The 17,303-nt window shown below is 39.2% G+C and overlaps 1 protein-coding gene across 1 annotated transcript in view; it reads left to right on the forward strand.

Moving 5' to 3' along the window:
* DCP1B (decapping mRNA 1B) overlaps positions 1–17,303 on the forward strand; it is an 86,176-nt gene that overhangs the window by 16,161 nt on the left and 52,712 nt on the right. Inside the window, exon 3 of the mRNA XM_006891312.1 lies at positions 2,512–2,639. Within this exon, the coding sequence (XP_006891374.1) occupies positions 2,512–2,639 (128 nt within the window). The remainder of the gene's footprint in view (positions 1–2,511; positions 2,640–17,303) is intronic.

A 17,303-nucleotide genomic window follows, 5' to 3' on the forward strand; every position in this document is an offset into this window, starting at 1 on the left:
GTCTCCTCCCATGGATCTGTAGCCTCTGAAAACCCACTGGAGGTTCAGGTACGCATTAGTTCTAACTTGACAGCAAGGAGTATGCCAAAACCAAAACACACTACATTCTATAAGTCCCGGGGGAACTCGGGCCTAGTCGTAAGCAGCTGCACTACAGTCATACTGAAGGCCTTCCTCAGTCGAGAATGGTAGAAAACTTATAAAAATCGAAAGAGTTTTGTGTACATGTCATGGAGCTAAGCAGTAATATATTTTTACCCCTTTTATAGAAGTTGCTTTAGCCCAGTTGGCATATTTTACACAGAATCTATTTTATAAATTATGATAGTATAGTGGCTGGGTAGTAGAAATGGTTAGCAGACTTGGCTGCTGATGGAAAGCTTGAAGGTTTGAGTACACCCAGAGGCACCACAGAAGCAGCATTCCCAGCCCTATGGAATAGGTGCAGGTCTACTCTCACGGGGTCACCAGGAGTTGCAGTGGATTTAACGGCAATTGGTGTAGTACCTGCACCATTAAAGAGGTGAGATCCTGTTGTGATAATGAAGTACTTGGAGAATCAAATTCTAATCGTGTATAGAAACACTTAATCCCATTAGAAATGGTTTCCGTGCATTATTTCCTCCCATGTCATCCTTCCTGTATTAGAGTTTTAATTTCTGAACTTGATACTTCAGAGGAGCCTTCCTATCAGGGCTCTTCGGAAGTGAATTACCATTTTCTTCCCTTCACAGTTAAGCTGAAATTATTATCATGATTATTCCTGCTATTGATTCTATGCATACCACCTCTTTTTTAACCTCATTGTAAAATAAGCAAGGCAAAGATTGCATTCCATCAATTTAAAAATTGCAGGTTTCAAAAGAAAATCGTATAAGTGGTAGCGTGGCAATTCAAGAGGGTGCATTTTACTTCTTTATCAGAATCAAATTGTTAGGGAAATAGAACTAAGATATAAACACCTTCTTTCTTGTTTCTCATGATAATCTGTATGGGCTTCTTAACTCTAGTTTAAAGTAAATAACTGAATTCTGCTTGTTTCCGTTTCAGTGTGGAAACATGTGGTACTTGTCACCAGAAATCTCACAGCTGAATTACTGTGTGGCTGTCACTCATAAGCAGACAAATGTGCATGGAGTTGTTAGAGTTTAAACTCTGTATAATATGAGTTCTTTCTGATTAATAGAAAGGAGGTACTGAATGAAATGAAAAGTGAAGTCTCTTCTAAATGCCACAATTTTATGGAGAAAAGCTTTTTTACTAATTTATGCATGATGTATGCTTTACCATCAAAGGAATCAGAATATCTGGTATTTACAGTAAGCTAAATTTTTAATTATACTCTATCTCATCACAATTTGAGTGAGCTGAGCAGTATCATTTATCTAAGATATTTTATATCTTGCCATTTCAGGTCAACACTAAAATTTGCTCAGAACTTTTCATGTAAATGTGATGTATACTCTACATTAACAACCAGATTCTTTAAAAAGTTGGCCAGCAATTTAAAAACAACATATGTATCTTCTCTACCTTAAGGAATTTCTAGTCCTCTCTTTCTGTGCATGCACATACACATACCCGCAGAGAGTTAAAAAGAAAAATTTAACTTTACTCAAGGAATGGTGACTCATCTCATACTCATATGAGATGAGTCACCATCCCTTGAGTCGCTATGCAACTTGACAGCACATAACAACAACAACAAGAAATGGTAATGACCATATTATATGACAAGTTGTTGTGGACCATACTGTATGGCATGTTATTGTGTACCGTGAAGTTGGAACCGACTCACAGCTGACTTCCAGAAATAGTAAAGAAATATTGTTTTATATGTTGTTGTTGTTATGTGCCATCGAGTCGTTTTCGACTCATAGCGACCCTATGCACAACAGCCCTAAACCCTGCTCTATCCTGTGCCAGCTGCACTGCCTCTGACACGCCCATCCTGATTACCTCAGTCACCGAATCAATCCATCTCATAGAGGGTCTTCCCCTCCAGCACTGTCCCTCCACCCTCCCAAGCATGATGTCCCTCTCCAAGGACCCGTCCCTCCTGGCAACATGTCCAAAGTATGTCAGACGAAGCCCCAGAATCCTTGCCTCCAAGGAGTAGCTTGGTTTAATCCTCTCCAAGATGAATCTGTTTGTTTTCCTGGCAGTCCATGGTACATTCAGTACTCTTCCCCAGCACCACAGCTCAAAAGCATCAACTCTCCTTCTGTCCTCCCTAGTCATTGTCCAACTCTCTGATGCATAACAAGCGATTGCAAAGACCATGGCCTGTATCAGGTGCACCTTAGTCTCCAGAGAGACACCGTTGCTCCTGAGTACTTTAGAGAGGTCCCTAACAGCAGACTTTCCCACCGCGATACGCTTTTTGATTTCCTCTATTTACATAAAGCCATATATACATGTAAAAAAGGTTGAGAGACAAATCAGATTATTCTAGAAATATACTGAGTGACTTGCCTTTTGATACCCTTTCCTCTTCTGGTGATTTTTTAGGTCTGCTTCTCCAAAGCACGGATTTACCATTATGAATAGACTGAGCATGGAAAACAGGACAGAACCTATTACTAAAGACCTGGATTTCCAACTCCAGGACCCTTTCCTTCTCTACAGAAATGCCAGATGTGAGTCTTTTTTGATGCATTGGCAGTTTTAGATCTGAAGTTTGGTTGCTTTTTTAAATTGTGCAGTCTGTCTCTTCATTTTTGTGCTTAGTATTACTGACTCTGGGGGTTAACTTGGGAAGTGCATGTCTAATACAATATCATAACCCATCAGGGAGATCTTAAACCTGAGCAGGGCTATATGAGATAGATTATTGATCAAGAGATTACAAAGGGACCTACATAAGTAGTGCCACACAGAAAAAAAAACGGGAATTAATGGTTCAGCTAGTGTTTTTCTTCCTTGCCTATCAGTTCTGACCAAGAATCCTGACAAAGTATTTGAGATAGGGCCGATACCTAAACTCTGGAAAAGCATCTTTTGAATATAATTGAGATATCAAAGTCCAGAGAGTTCTTGGTCATTAAGAATTGTATATCATTTTGTATTATTGGCATTAGGTAAGTAAATGGCCCTTGTCAAATTTGACATGGGATAAATGTCAAATGTCACTTCCCTCTTGTAAAATTTATCTGACCACTTGTGTTGATTGAACTGTTGGGCATCCCAGAGAAAAGACTGATTTAAAAAATACATGAACTTCAAGAGCATCTCTAAAAGCAAGAAAACACATAATAAATGAATAAATGTGTGTGCACACGCATGCAGATCCACTTGTGATTTGCTAGTAGCTTTCAGAAAGCTTTGCTTGCTATTAAGATGTTCTCTATACACTTTACAGCCTGCTTTTGAGCTCAAGATGTAAGAATTTTTCTGATATACTAATGAGTGCAATTTTAATAAATGCATCATTATTAATAATATTTAGCCCTTTAACCCCACTGATTTGTTTTAAAGTGGGTATAGTATCATCTTGATATAGTATCTAACATATTAGGTTGATATATAGTTATCCCATTATTTTGGTAGAGCCGTTCAATTCTTAAGAGGAAAAAAATAGATGCTATTAAAATTGTAATATGACTTATTAGGGTAGGTCCCATGAAGTAAAAAGCTTTGTCGTATTAAGACATAATCTGGCAGTTCCTGCTCGGTTGTGTCCAGGCGGGTTCCTTGGTCCCCAGGTGAGACGCTGGGACAAGAGGATTTTTCGGGAAAAAAAAAAAAAGAGGATTTTTCGGGAAGCTCAAGGGTTGGAAACCCCTAATAAGGCCCTTAATGGGGGCATAATGAGGGTAAAGACACCCTGTCTTTATGTTGGTAAAAAAAAAAAAAAAGACATAATCTGTTTTCCAGTCCTCTTTCTTTGCTAGAAGGTATACTTGATTGTAAATTACAGTTGTTTGGATGGTTTGTGTGCTTATAATTATGTCAGGTTTATTTTCTTTTTTGATGTTATTAGATTATATGTCAAATTAATATGTCATTCAAATCTTAATAATTTTATGATTACCTTAATAAACCAAGTGATTGTTCTTATTTTTGATAGTTATATGGTCAAGTTAGTGTATTTTCATTTTTCATCCGTTTCACACATAATACACTATATACCAAAATAGTAAAACACAAATTCACCTTAGTGATTGATTAAAAAAATAACTGTCCAGAGTCCCAAGAGTATATCCAGTACAAACTAGGCCTGTGATGCCCATGATGGAGGTCAAGCAGCCACATGTGTCTGCCAGGCACTGGAAATGTGAACTGGTCTGAATTGAGCTGTGATATATGGATAAAGCATACACTGAAGTCAAAGACTTGGTATGAAGAAATGCAAAAATATTGTTCATATTTTTAGTATATGTTCATTGATATTTTTAATATATCAGACTAAATAAAATATATTATTAAACTTCATTTCATCTGCTTTTTACTTTTTTAAGTGAAAAATTACCTATGTAGGCTCACATACGATGTGGTACATGTTATATTTCTGTTGAACACTGTTCTGGGCATTGTGTTTTGTTTTTTTTTAAATTTAGGTTGTTTATTTTTCATTTCAATGAACATCTACAGAGATTTTGGAATTCCATTCATTCATTGTTGCACCCTTGGGCATTGTGTTTTAATGTATTTAGTAATCATAGGTAGACGCCAGCACTGCCCTTTTGCAGATGAGAAGACTGAGGCTTAGTGAGGTGACAGACCTGCATAAAATCCAGATTTTTATTTCAGTTCCATTACTTTTCCCACACCACCTATATTGCTCTCTCTAATATTAAATGAGAATGCAAATTGAAGGCAGACTCTGGGATAAATATTAAAATGTTTCTGGTGAATTTCCATAAGGAACAAATGAAATCTGCTGAACAAGAATGAAAGGAGATGGAACTATTCACCTTTTTGGGTTTACTTTTTTCCCCACCTCCTTAATGTCTGGTATTGATTGCCTTTGCTGCCACAGTCATTCGATTTTAGTTTATTTATACAAGTCTTTTCCATTCTTAGCATCAAATGTGCACACTATAGTTTACCAGTGGTGCTTTTGGAGTCTTAGATTCTTCTCAATTTCTTAAAATATAATTCATATATTCTTATGTAATAATTTTATATAGTCAATATAATTTTTAGTGATGTGTAATTTAACTCAGCACCCTTTGGACAAAGAACTCTGCTTCACTCAGGACTGTTTTTGAAGACTTAATCTCCTCAAAATCTAGATGATCAAAAATCTCTGTATGGTCTGGGCATTTTACTTTGGGCTATACATATCATATTTGGCTGTGTCAATAGAACAAGGTAGAAGTGACACAGGTTTGTGGTGAGTTCTCTCACAGAGATGTTCAGATTCACTAGGTGCTAAAAACTCCCCAAAATCTAAGGAGGTAAGTATTCTTCTCTTGAATTAGGTGAACTTAAAATTAAAATAAAAAAGTGAAAAATTTCAAACTCTTCATTTAATTGGGAATCAAAAGAGATGTTTGATAAAAATACTTTCAATTTTGCTCAAATACAATCAAAGTAATTTAATTAAAGGTGAATTTAACCACTTCCTTTTTATTATTGTCCTATGGTCTAGTAACCCGTTGTTGTTTTTGTTTTTGTTGTTGTTGTTGTTGTTATGTTCCATCAAGTTGACTGTGACTTATCGCAACCTTATGAAATGGCTCTGAACCTTGCCTTATGCTGAGCCAACCTCACCATCTTCTCTGACACACTTATACTCCATTGTTAAAGTCACTGTGTCAGTCATCTCTCGGAACGTCGTGTTCTCCTGCACTGACTCTCCACCTTTATAAGCAGGATGTCCTTCTCCAAGGCCTGGCCTCTCCTGCTAAAATGCCCAAAATATGTGAGATGGAGTTTCACCATCCTTGCCACAAGGAGCACCCTGCTTTCACTTTCTCCAGGACAGACCATTTGTTCCCTTGGAAATCCATGAGAGATTTAATACTCTTCTCTAGCACCATCACTTAATGGCATAAATTCTTCTTCTATCATCTGTAATCATTGTCTAGCTTTCAGATACATGGCAAGCAATTGAAAAGAACATAGCTAGGATTAGGTGCAGCTTGGATATTGAGTTGTCCTTCAGGAATTCTATACATTCTATTTTATTCTTCTCCTATGGTTTTGTAACCCTTTAGGATTCTTGGCATACCAGTTAAAATGCTTTGCTTCTAACTCAAAGAATGACAGTTCAAACTCACCCAGCTTTTTGTTTTACAGAAGAAACTCAAATTTATTGCCATTAGTCACATAGTAGGAGAATGACCATCTTTCACCTCCCAGGATTCAAACCACCAGAGAGCAACTGCCTTTAGTTAGAATCCTAACTCTCTACAAAATATACCATCAAAGCAGGTACAATTAGAATGTTTCATTGGCATTTTTAGGAACTAGAAAAACTGCTATAAAAACTGAAAAATGGTACATTAAGTGAAAGTGATAATTAAAAACAACCCCCATCCTCCAAACAGGTCATATACTAAACATTCTCTTTTAAATTCATTCTTGGTGAACATCTGGTTAAGGTTGGAGGATTGAATATACTTGCTTATCGTTCTCCTAAAACTCTCTTGAAACAATAAAGGCATGAAAAAGCTATAAACCCTCAAGGTGGGGGGGGGGAAATGCATTCCATGAAAAGGATAGAATAAATTAGAAAGAAGGCATATTATGATAGGTTTATTGTTGTTTATAATTGTTAACTTTTCCTCCCTACGAAGAGATTGGATATATATTCTCTGTTGATGTCAGACTTGACTTTATGACTTTATGAGGTGGTTCCTCCCTGCACTGACTCAACTAACAGCTTACACTGTTGAACTCATGTTTGGCTGTATGGCTTGCTTTTGGCCAGTGAAATAAAAGTGGGAATTCTATATGGCACTTGAAGACTTAGCTCATGAGTCACCATGCCTCTTTACCTTCTGTCATGTTGACCAGCAGTGTTGTAGGCAGAGGTTTTGTTATCCTAGGTCCTGGCATAAAGATAACTTAAGAGGTTAAAATGAGCAATCATTGTCATGTTATGTACAAGAAGAAAACCCCTGACAATAAAAGCCACTGAAATTTGGAAGGCATTTGTTGCTGCTGCATAATTTGACCAGTTGTGACTAATACACAAACCCTCCAGGAATAAAGGGTCTCCAAAGACAGGTTGTTGTTGTTGTTGTTATGTGCTATGGAGTCTCTTGAGACCCATAGCAACCCTATGTACAACAGCCCTAAACCCTGCTCTATCCTGTGCCAATTGCACTGCCTCCAACACACCCATCCCGATTACCCCAGTCACTGAATCAATCCACCTCATAGAGGGTCTACCCCTCTTGTGCCGTCCCTCCACCCTCCCATGCATGAGGTCCCTCTCCAAGGACTGGTCCCTCCTTACAACATGTCCAAAGTATGTCAGACAAAGCTCCAGAATTCTTACCTCCAAGGAACAGCCTGGTTTAACCCTCTCCAGGATGAATGTTTGTTTTCTTGGCAGTCCATGGTACATTCAGTACTCTTCTCCAGCACCACAGCTCAAAGGCATCAATTCTTCTATCCTCCTTAGTCATTGTCCAACTCTCTGATGCATAACAAGTGATAGCAAAGATCATGGCCTGTATCAGACGCACCTTAGTCTCCAGAGTGACACCATTGCTCTTCAGTACTTTGGAGAGGTCCCTAACAGCAGACTTTCCCGTTGTAATATGTCTTTTAATTTCCTGGCTACTGGTACCAAGAGTGTTGACCGTGGAGCCAAGCCAATTGTTAATAATCTCAATCCCTTCATCATCCATCCTGATGCTGCCAATTGGGTAGAAGTAAAAAGAATTCTGAGGACACTGGTAAAGGGGAGTCCTATAGTGACCCTTGTGAAGGATGAAGGGCTTCTGGAATGGTGTCTCAGATAAAATTTACAGTGGAGAACTTTATAGTTTCTAAAGAGTCTGGTGATAATACAGTTATAGTAGCATTGAAAATTGAGAGAAAACAATACCAAAAAAATAAGCAATTCTTAATTCCCGGAAAACCAAGTATTATCCAAGAAAGGAAATATAATTGTTGTACACAGTGGTTCCATGGATTAAAATGTTATCATTAAATTGTAGATATTGACTATGAAATGGTGTTATAAGTATATTGGGAGAATGGGAACGTGTGTTTGTGTGTAGAGTACCTGAGGGTCTGTTCACATGTATCTTATAAGAGTACTGTGTCTTCTAAAAGAGATTGTTAAAAAAATAGTGTAAACAATGTATAGAAAAAGATTTCTAGCTCAAGAAAAGTTGGGGGAAGAATAATAATAATAACGAAGGGTATATAATAACTCTCATGGATGTAATTAAGTTTGTAGTAATCAGGAATGAGGAGCCTAGAAAAGAGTTCTGCTATTTGTTGTTACAATCTTTACAGTGTTGTTTGTTTACTTTGTGTTTATATTTTATATATACATGGGTATTGTTATTCCCATAAATTCTTTTCATTAAAATATCTTAACTGGATATCATAATACAGTCTCTTATAAAACATTATTTTTGTTGGTTGTTAGGTTTCCAAGTTAACTCACAAAAGTCTTTTCATTATGTACCTACCTACAAAAGGACATCACATTCATATTATAATGATGTGTATGTGAAATGCAGCACTAGCATTTTAACAGTATTTCTTTAGGAACTTTAAGAGTATAAATTGTATAAACTCCAAGTATGACCTCCCTTGTGGGTTGTGTTTTTTTGGGTTGTTTGGGTTTTGTGTGTATGTGTGTGTGTTTGTGGTTTGTGTACCATAGAGCCAGAACCCACCCACAGGTGATCCTCCCATGAGTTTGAGTTTTCTGAGGCATTTAATCATATGGGAGGTTATTGCCCATCTTTCTCCATGTAGCAGCTGGTGGCTTCCAACTGTATGCCTTTGGGATTGCAGTGTAGTTTCTTGCCATTAGGCCACCAGATCTAGTGCATTCATTTTTGAAGTTAGGAATTGCTATATAAGTTAGAATATATACATATATATGTGTGTGTGTGTGTGTATCATATATATAAATACATATCATTTAGAATATATGATAATGAGGTACATTTTGAAACATTCATAGCCAATTGCTAAATCTCAGTTTTGTAGTTGTTCTGCACCTCTCCCCATTTTGTTCCAATGTCCAATCTCCATTCTAGTTCAGGCTGCTATTACCTATTACATGGGCTGTTTTATAATTCCCATAACAAAAGGAGCTTAAGTTTCAGGCATCAGCCAAACACAATAGCTTTATTATAACATAGGTCGCTATGAGTCGCTATGAGTCGCAAACGACTCGACGGCACATAACAACAACAACAACAAATAAAATTAAAAGTTCTGAACAGAATACCAAAAGGAATTAACTCAGGGCTCTGAAAGCGAAGACTGGTAGGAAGGGAAAGGAAGACAAAACTTGGAAAACAACTTGATGGTGTATTGTAACTCTTGCAGTAACCACGGTAGGTGAAGGAGAGTGAGGCCCTCAACCAGGTGAACTGACTCAGTGACTGCAGCAATGGGCTTGAGTGTATAAGGGATGGTGAGGCAAGGGTCGGCCAGGATTCCGATCTGTTGTTCATAGTGTCACTATGAGTTGTACTCAACTTGATGGCACCCAACAACAGTAACCACTCAGGAGAGAAAAGGAGAGAGCCAGTAGGGGGAGGGGAGAGGCAAAAACCAGATAAATTAAAACTGAATATTTAAAAAGTTAAATAATACAAAAGAAGGCAAGAAAGAGGAAACAGTAGACTAAAGACAGGATAACAAAACATAAAATGGTGTTGCCTATAAATCTAATTAAATCAATTTACAAAAAAAAAAAACCAACCTACAGGATAGAATAGAACTACAGGATAGAACAACCTACAGTATAGAACACAACTTCGTCCTAGTTTCCAAGGCTGTAGTCTTTATGGGAACCAAGGGCCACATGGTTCTCCTTTGGAGTGACCGATGGGTTGAACTACTAACCTTCTGGTCAGCAGTTGAGTGCTTAACCATCACACTAACAGCCAGATCAATGGTAACACAAAATATAAGTGGTCTAGATATCATTTACTTCAAGACAGAGATTTTAAGATTGGATAAAAAAAAGCAACATTCAACTGTTTGACTGTTTGCTGTCTATAAGAAACTCATTTTAAAATGCAGTGGTATAAATAGGAGAAAGATAAAAAAGTGTGTGTGTGGGGGGGAAGCCATTCCTTTCAAACACTAGTTAAAAGAAAGCTCCTTCATTGCTGTCCATTTGGAAATGACTCATAGATGACTCTCCAGTGGGCTCCCAGAGGCTGTGATTCACACTGGAGAAAACTGCCAGTCTTTCTCCTATGGAGTATCTGGGGAACTTGAACCACCACAGAGGCATCACCTCCGGGTTAGCGGTGCAGTTCCCTATGCACTATACCACCAGAGCTCCCAAAAACCAAGCTAGACTGGCTCTAGACTGGTCAGACAAAGAATACGAAAGAACAAAAAATATATAAAGAGAACATTCCATAAGAATGAAAGGGTTCATTCACCAGGGAGATTGAATACTTGTAAAGGTACGCTTCAAATAATAGAGCTTCATATATTAAGAAAAATCTGATAGAGATTTTAAAAAAATAAACTCATATATAATTATACTTGGAAGCTTTGGTGCTCTGCTTACTATGATTAGTAAACAACTAAACAGAAAGTGTCAAGAATATAGGAAACTGGATTAACATTATTAACTAGGGCTTAACAGACGTACACAAGGAGCCCCAGAGCCTGTTGGGCTGCTATCTAAAAGGTTGGTTGTTTGAATCCATCAGCTGTTTCTTTGAAGAAAGACAGATGAGCAGTCTCCTGTAGAGATTTATAGTTTCAGAAAACTGATGGAGGATCTGAATGTGTGGGATTTGACTCAGCAGCACTGGATTTGACTTTGGGTTGAAAAAGATACACACAGAACAGCCCAATCAACAACAGCAGAAAGCATCTTCTTCTCCAGTGCACATGAGACATTTACCAAAATAGGCTTGGACCATAAAGAAAACTGTTAGATTGGGGGGGGGGGGAAGGAAATCTTGCCAGTTATTTCTTTGATCACAAGGAATTAAACTAGAAATCAGTTAACAGAATGGTATCATGAAAATCCCCAAATATTTCTACATTAATGCATTTTAAAACAAGCCATGTATCCAAGAAGAGAAATTAGAAAATACTATAACTCAGTGAAAATAGAACATATTGGAATTTCGCAGATACAGCTAAAGTTGCCTTAGAAAGAAATTTATAGCTTCGAATATTTATCTTAGAAAAGAAAAAAGGTCTTAAGTCAGTAACTCAGGCATTCACCTTAAAAGATTAGAATAAGAAGAGCAAATTAAACCCAAAGCCAACAGAAGGAAGGAAATAATAAAAGAGCAAAAAGTAGAAAACTGGGAAGCAATATTAAAAAAAAATCAGTGAAATTAAAAGCTAGTTCTTTAGAAAAGATCAGGAAAATTGATAACCAACTGACAGTAGTGATTTTTTTTTTAAAAAAGAAGCAAACCAACACCCACCCAACACCAAAAAAGCCTACAACCCAGAATATATAAAAGAACACCATCAGGAATAAAATATCTCCAAACATTAATAAGAAAATGGTCAAGACAACCAAAGATGCCTTTAGTTTTTATAGGTCTTCGTTGAATTATGTTCAAACACAGTGTTTGAGAGTGAAATGACCCACTGACTTCCCTGTGGCCGGCTAGCAACTGTGGAGGAACTTGCCAATCTTGCTCCTTTACTTTGTAGTGATTCTTCTTGGATTAGTGGAGCAGTTATAAAATTTGATGGTGGAGAGGAGTATTTATGTCACGGGAATTCAACAGATTGATTAAGGTCACCCACCAAGGAGCAGTGGGCCACACAGAAGCACTGATGCGGAAGACAGGGATCCTAGACAACCCTGCTAGTCATCCTTGGTTAAACAAATAATCAGTGGATACAGAGGATCCAAACAGGAAAACCTCTTTCATGTGGTTTTTTTTCCAAGTCTAATAAAATTATAATTAATACACAACAACAACAACAAAAAGAAAATGGTACTATCTCTAGACATTAAAAAAATATATCTAAGCCTATAGGTTAGAGAATTTATATGAAATGCACCCATTCTTTGAAAACCAGAAATCACCAAAATTTCACTTAAGAAATTGATACTCTGCATTTGTTGATTGAATTGTGTCCTCTAAAACTGTGTGTCCTTGTTAATTCTAACCAATATCTTTTTATATGTGACTGATTCCTCTTGGGTATAAGATATTTGTTGTTATATTGTGTTTTGTGTACCTTTCAATTGTAACTGACTAACAGCTGACCCTCCTGCAGGTTTTCATAGGCTATAAATTGCATGGGAGGAGATTTCCTATCTTTCTCTCTTGGAGCAGCTGCTGGTGAATTTGAACTACTTATCTTTGGGCCTCTCCAAAGTGCTGAAGAGCAGTGGTGTCTCTCTGGAGACTAAGGTGCATCTGATACAGGCCATGGTCTTCGCAATCACCTGTTATGCATCAGAGAGTTGGACAATGACCAAGGAGGATAGAAGGAGAATTGATGCCTTTGAGCTGTGGTGCTGGAGAAGAGTATTGAGAATACCATGGACTGCTAGGAAAACAAACAGATTTGTCCTGGAGAGGGTTAAACCGGGTGGCTCCTTGGAGGCAAGGATTCTGAGGCTCTGTCTAACTTAACTTCGGACATGTAGTGAGGAGAGACCGGTCCTTGGAGAGTGACATCATGCTTGGGAGGGTGGAGGGACAGCGCAGGAGAGGAAGGCCCTCTATGAGGTGGATTGATTCAGTGACTGGGATAATTGGGATGGGAGTGTCAGAGACAGTGCGATTGGCACAGGACAGAGCAGAGTTTAGGGCTGTTGTACATAGGGTCGCTATGAGTCGCAGGCGACTCAACAGCACATAACAACAACAACAACATCTTTGGGCTGGCAGTGCAACTCCTTACGCACCAAACCACCAGTGATGAGGTCATATTAACATAAATGTGTCTCAGACTCTTCACTTGTGAGTTATAAAAGAGCAGATTAGTCCCAACAAAAAAGCACAGATGGGAAAAGAAAGATGTCATAATACATTAGCTCACTGAGGAACCAGAATACAAAAGCTGAAGAGAGACAGGGATCTTCTCACAGAATAGAGAGAACCTTCACCTAGAGCCAGTACCGAGAATCTAGTCTTGAGGCTTTGTAACGAGGATGATGTTGTTACATACCATCAAGTTGCCTGTGACCCAAGTGACCCTGTGTACAACAGCTCTGAACCCTGCTCTATCCTGAACCAGTCTTACTGTGTCTGACACACCTACCTCTGTTATAGGAACATGACTTTCTATGTTAAAGCCATCTACTGGTGATATTTCTGTTACAGCAGCACGACATGTAAAACACTGTACCACCAGGACTCCTTACCAAAGCTAACTGTTGTTGTTGTTATGTGCCGTCGAGTCGTTTGCGACTCATAGCGATCCTATGTACAACAGCCCTAAACCCTGCTCTATCCTGTTCCAATCGCATTGCCTCTGACACACCCATCCCGATTACCCCAGTCACTGAATCAGTCCACCTCGTAGAGGGTCTTTCCCTCCTGGGCCGTCCCTCTACTCTACCCAGCATGATGTCCCTCTCTAAAGACCTGTCTCTCCTTACAGCATGTCCAAAGTATGTCATACGAAGCCCCAGAATCCTTGCCTCCAAGGAGTAGCATGGTTTAACCCTCTCTAGGATGAATCTATTTGTTTTCTTGGCAGTCCATGGTACATTCAATACTCTTCTCCAGCACCACAGCTCAAAGGCGTCAATTCTCCTTCTATCCTCCCTAGTCATTGTCCAACTCTCTGATGTATAACAAGTGATTGCAAAAACCATGGCCTGTATCAGGCGCACCTTAGTCTCCAGAGAGACACCATTGCTCTTGAGAACTTTAGAGAGGTCCCTAACAGCAAACTTTCCCATCGCAATACATTTTTTTATTTCCTGGCTGCTGGTGCCAAGAGTGTTGACCGTAGAGCCAAGCAAACTGAAGCTGTGAACAATCTCAATCTCTTCACCATCTATCCTGATGCTACCGATTGGTCCAGTGGTGAGAATCTTTGTCTTCTTGACATTGAGCCTCAGTCCATACTGAAGGATGCAGTCCTTGACCCTCTGCAGTAAGTGCATGAGGTCCTCCTCAGTTTCAGCGAGCAGGGTTGTGTCATCTGCATAACGCAGATTGTTGATAGATCATCCACCAATCCTAACGCCACGCTTCTCCTCATAGAGCCCAGCCTCTCGGATAATCTGCTCTGCATACACGTTGAAAAGGTATGGAGACAGGACACATCCCTGGTGTACACCCTTCCCAATTTTGAACCAGGCAGCGTTGCCCTGCTGTGTTCTGACGACTGCCTCTTGGTCCAAGTATAGGTTTCGCATTAGCACGATTAAATGTTCTGGGATTCCCATTCTTCTCAGAGTCAGCCACAGTTTGTTATGATCCAAGCAGTCAAATGCCTTTGCATGATCAATGAAACACAGATAGACATTCTTCTGGTATTCTCTGCTTTCTGCTAAGATCCATCTAACATAAGCTACAATATCCCTAGTACCACGACCACTTCTAAACCCAGCCTGGACGCCTGGACTTCTGGCAGTTCTCTGTTGATGTACTGTTCCAGTCGTCTTTGGATAATCTTCAGTAGAATCTTGCTTGCATGTGAAATCAATGAGATTGTTCTGTAGTTTCCACACTCTGTTGGGTCACCCTTCTTTGTAATGGGAACAAATATAGATCTCTTCCAGTCAGTTGGTTCAAGTGGTTGTTCTCCAGATTTCTTGGCACAACTTGGTGAGCACAACCAGGGCAGCATCTGGGTTCAGAGCCATTGTGCATAGGGTTGCTGTGAGTCTCAGGCCACTCTACAGCACATAACAGCAACAATGTACAACAAACTATTGATAATTCCTCATATAAGAAGAAGGAGAAATCTCCAAGAACTCGTAGGAACATGTAAACCTTAGTTTTCCATGGTCATGAGATCAGAAGAAATAGATGGTGTCAGCTATCATTACTGACAATTTAAAAAGTGATCATAGTAGATGGTCTTGGATAAAGTGGAAGAAAAAATGTGGAACAAAACTCAATATATTTTTAAAAAACTAGGCTCACTACTGAGATAGAGACTAATAGAACTTCCCTGTGACTCTTAAGCTCTGGTGGCTTAGTGGCAAGAAGCTGCTTTGCAATCCTATAGGAATGCAGTTCAAGGCCACCAGCTCCTCCACAGGAGAAGTATGAGCAGTCTCTTCCCAGTTCTGACTCTATAATACTCAAAAACAACATGATCCTTATGGTGGGGCTCTAGTGGCCTAGTGGTAAGAAGTGCTGCAATCCTGAAGGCTTAAGGTTCGAATCCACCAGATGCTCCCTGGGAAAGATGTGCAGTCTCCTCCCATGTATTAACTGCCTCTGAAAACCTGCTGGAGAGTCAGCTATGGATCAGTTTAGACTCAGTAGTGCACAACAACAATAATAGCGCCCTTATAAGATATTTTCCAGTCAAAAGCACACAACAACAACATGGCTTTAGCTATCCGTGAAGCCTGGAATTTAACTCACTCTTGTAGCTCAATTTTCAGCCAAAACATAATATGAAAAATAACAGTAGGGGGATAGACACCCCTTGGAACAATCAACCATTCCAGAACAAAGAGGCAGCATTTGCCAAAGGACAGTGTTCAGATGATAGGAAGAGATATATAAGTACAGATGTACTCAACAGAATTTTAATACAATGGATACAGTAAATATATGAAAAGGTGTATAACTTGAATGTTATAACTGGCATCTTAATTATCTTGTTATATAAAACTACTGCTAAATTTATCATCCTAAAGCAGAAATCTAATAATTTTCCTATTCAAAATTGTAAATTATGCCAAGAGTAACCTTCTTCCCCTGAGAGTAATTTGTGAAGCCAGACACTGTGAAGAAGAATATGGCATCAAGACTGGAGACTCATCAACAACCTGCATTATGCAGCTGACATATGACTTTGCTTGCTGAAAGTGAAGAGGATATGAAACACTTGCTGCAGAAGACCAAGGACTACAGCTTTTGGTATGGATTACATCTCAACATTAAGAAAACAGGGGTCCTCACCACAGAACTAAAAGTCAGTATTATGATAGAGAAAGAATTGAAGCTGTCGATGATGCATCTTGTTTTAATCAACAATCAACACCCTTGGTACCAACAGTCAGTAAATCAGAATACACATTCCTTTAGGTAAGTCCACTACCAGGGACATCTCCAAAATGCTAAAGAACAATGATGTCAGTTTCAAGACTAAGGTGGACCTGATTCAGGCCATGGTCTTCTCAATCACCTGCTACATATCAGGTCAGTGTTGAGCTGGACAATAAATAAGGATAACACAAGAACTGATGCCTTTGAGTAGTGGTGCTGGAGAAGAGTACCCAATATCCAATGAACTTCCAGGAGAAATATATATTGGAAAAGGTATAGCCAGAGTGCACCTTAGAGGTAAAGATGGCAAAGCTTCATCTTTCATACTTTAGACATGTAGCTAGGTGAGGCTACTCCTTGGCAAAGGACATCATACTTGGAAAGCTGGAGGGTCAGCAAAGGAGAGGAGGACCCCCAGCGAGATGGATTGACACAGCTAACTTCAGCAATGGGCTCCAGTGTTTCTGAGATAATGAGGATGGCGTAGGTTAAGGCAGAGTTCAAGTTGGCTGTCATAGGATCACTATGAGTCGCACTTGATTCAATGGCACCTAACAACAATGTCAGGTCCAGGAATCTCTCAGGGCTTAGTGTCAGAAGTTGTGCTGTCAACCCAAAACCTCACAGTCTGAATCCACCAGCTGCTCCAAGGAAGAAAGATGCAATTCATTGCCTCTGAAAACCCACTGACGGGTCAGCTGACTCAACGGTGGTGAATGTTTTGTTAGAGGCAGTTGTTGATTGTTAGAAGCAATTAATTGTTGTTGTTGTTGTTAGGTGCCATCAAGTCATAGATGACTCATAGCAACCCTATGAACGAAAGGCCTGAAGTGGATGCCACTCCTGCTTCCAAGCTTGTTTTAGTCGGGAAGCTCTAGCCAATACTGTCCACCATGGGTACCCATTACCATGACTGGCACATCACTGACACGGTCTTCAGCATCACAGCAACCATGAGTTACCTCTGTACAGCAACACACAGACCAGTGCTATACCACCTAGAAGAATGTTTGACAG

Source organism: Elephantulus edwardii, unplaced genomic scaffold (assembly GCF_000299155.1).
Source record: "Elephantulus edwardii isolate Elephantulus edwardi_28Jun2011 unplaced genomic scaffold, EleEdw1.0 scaffold00096, whole genome shotgun sequence".
Taxonomy (NCBI): domain Eukaryota; kingdom Metazoa; phylum Chordata; class Mammalia; order Macroscelidea; family Macroscelididae; genus Elephantulus; species Elephantulus edwardii.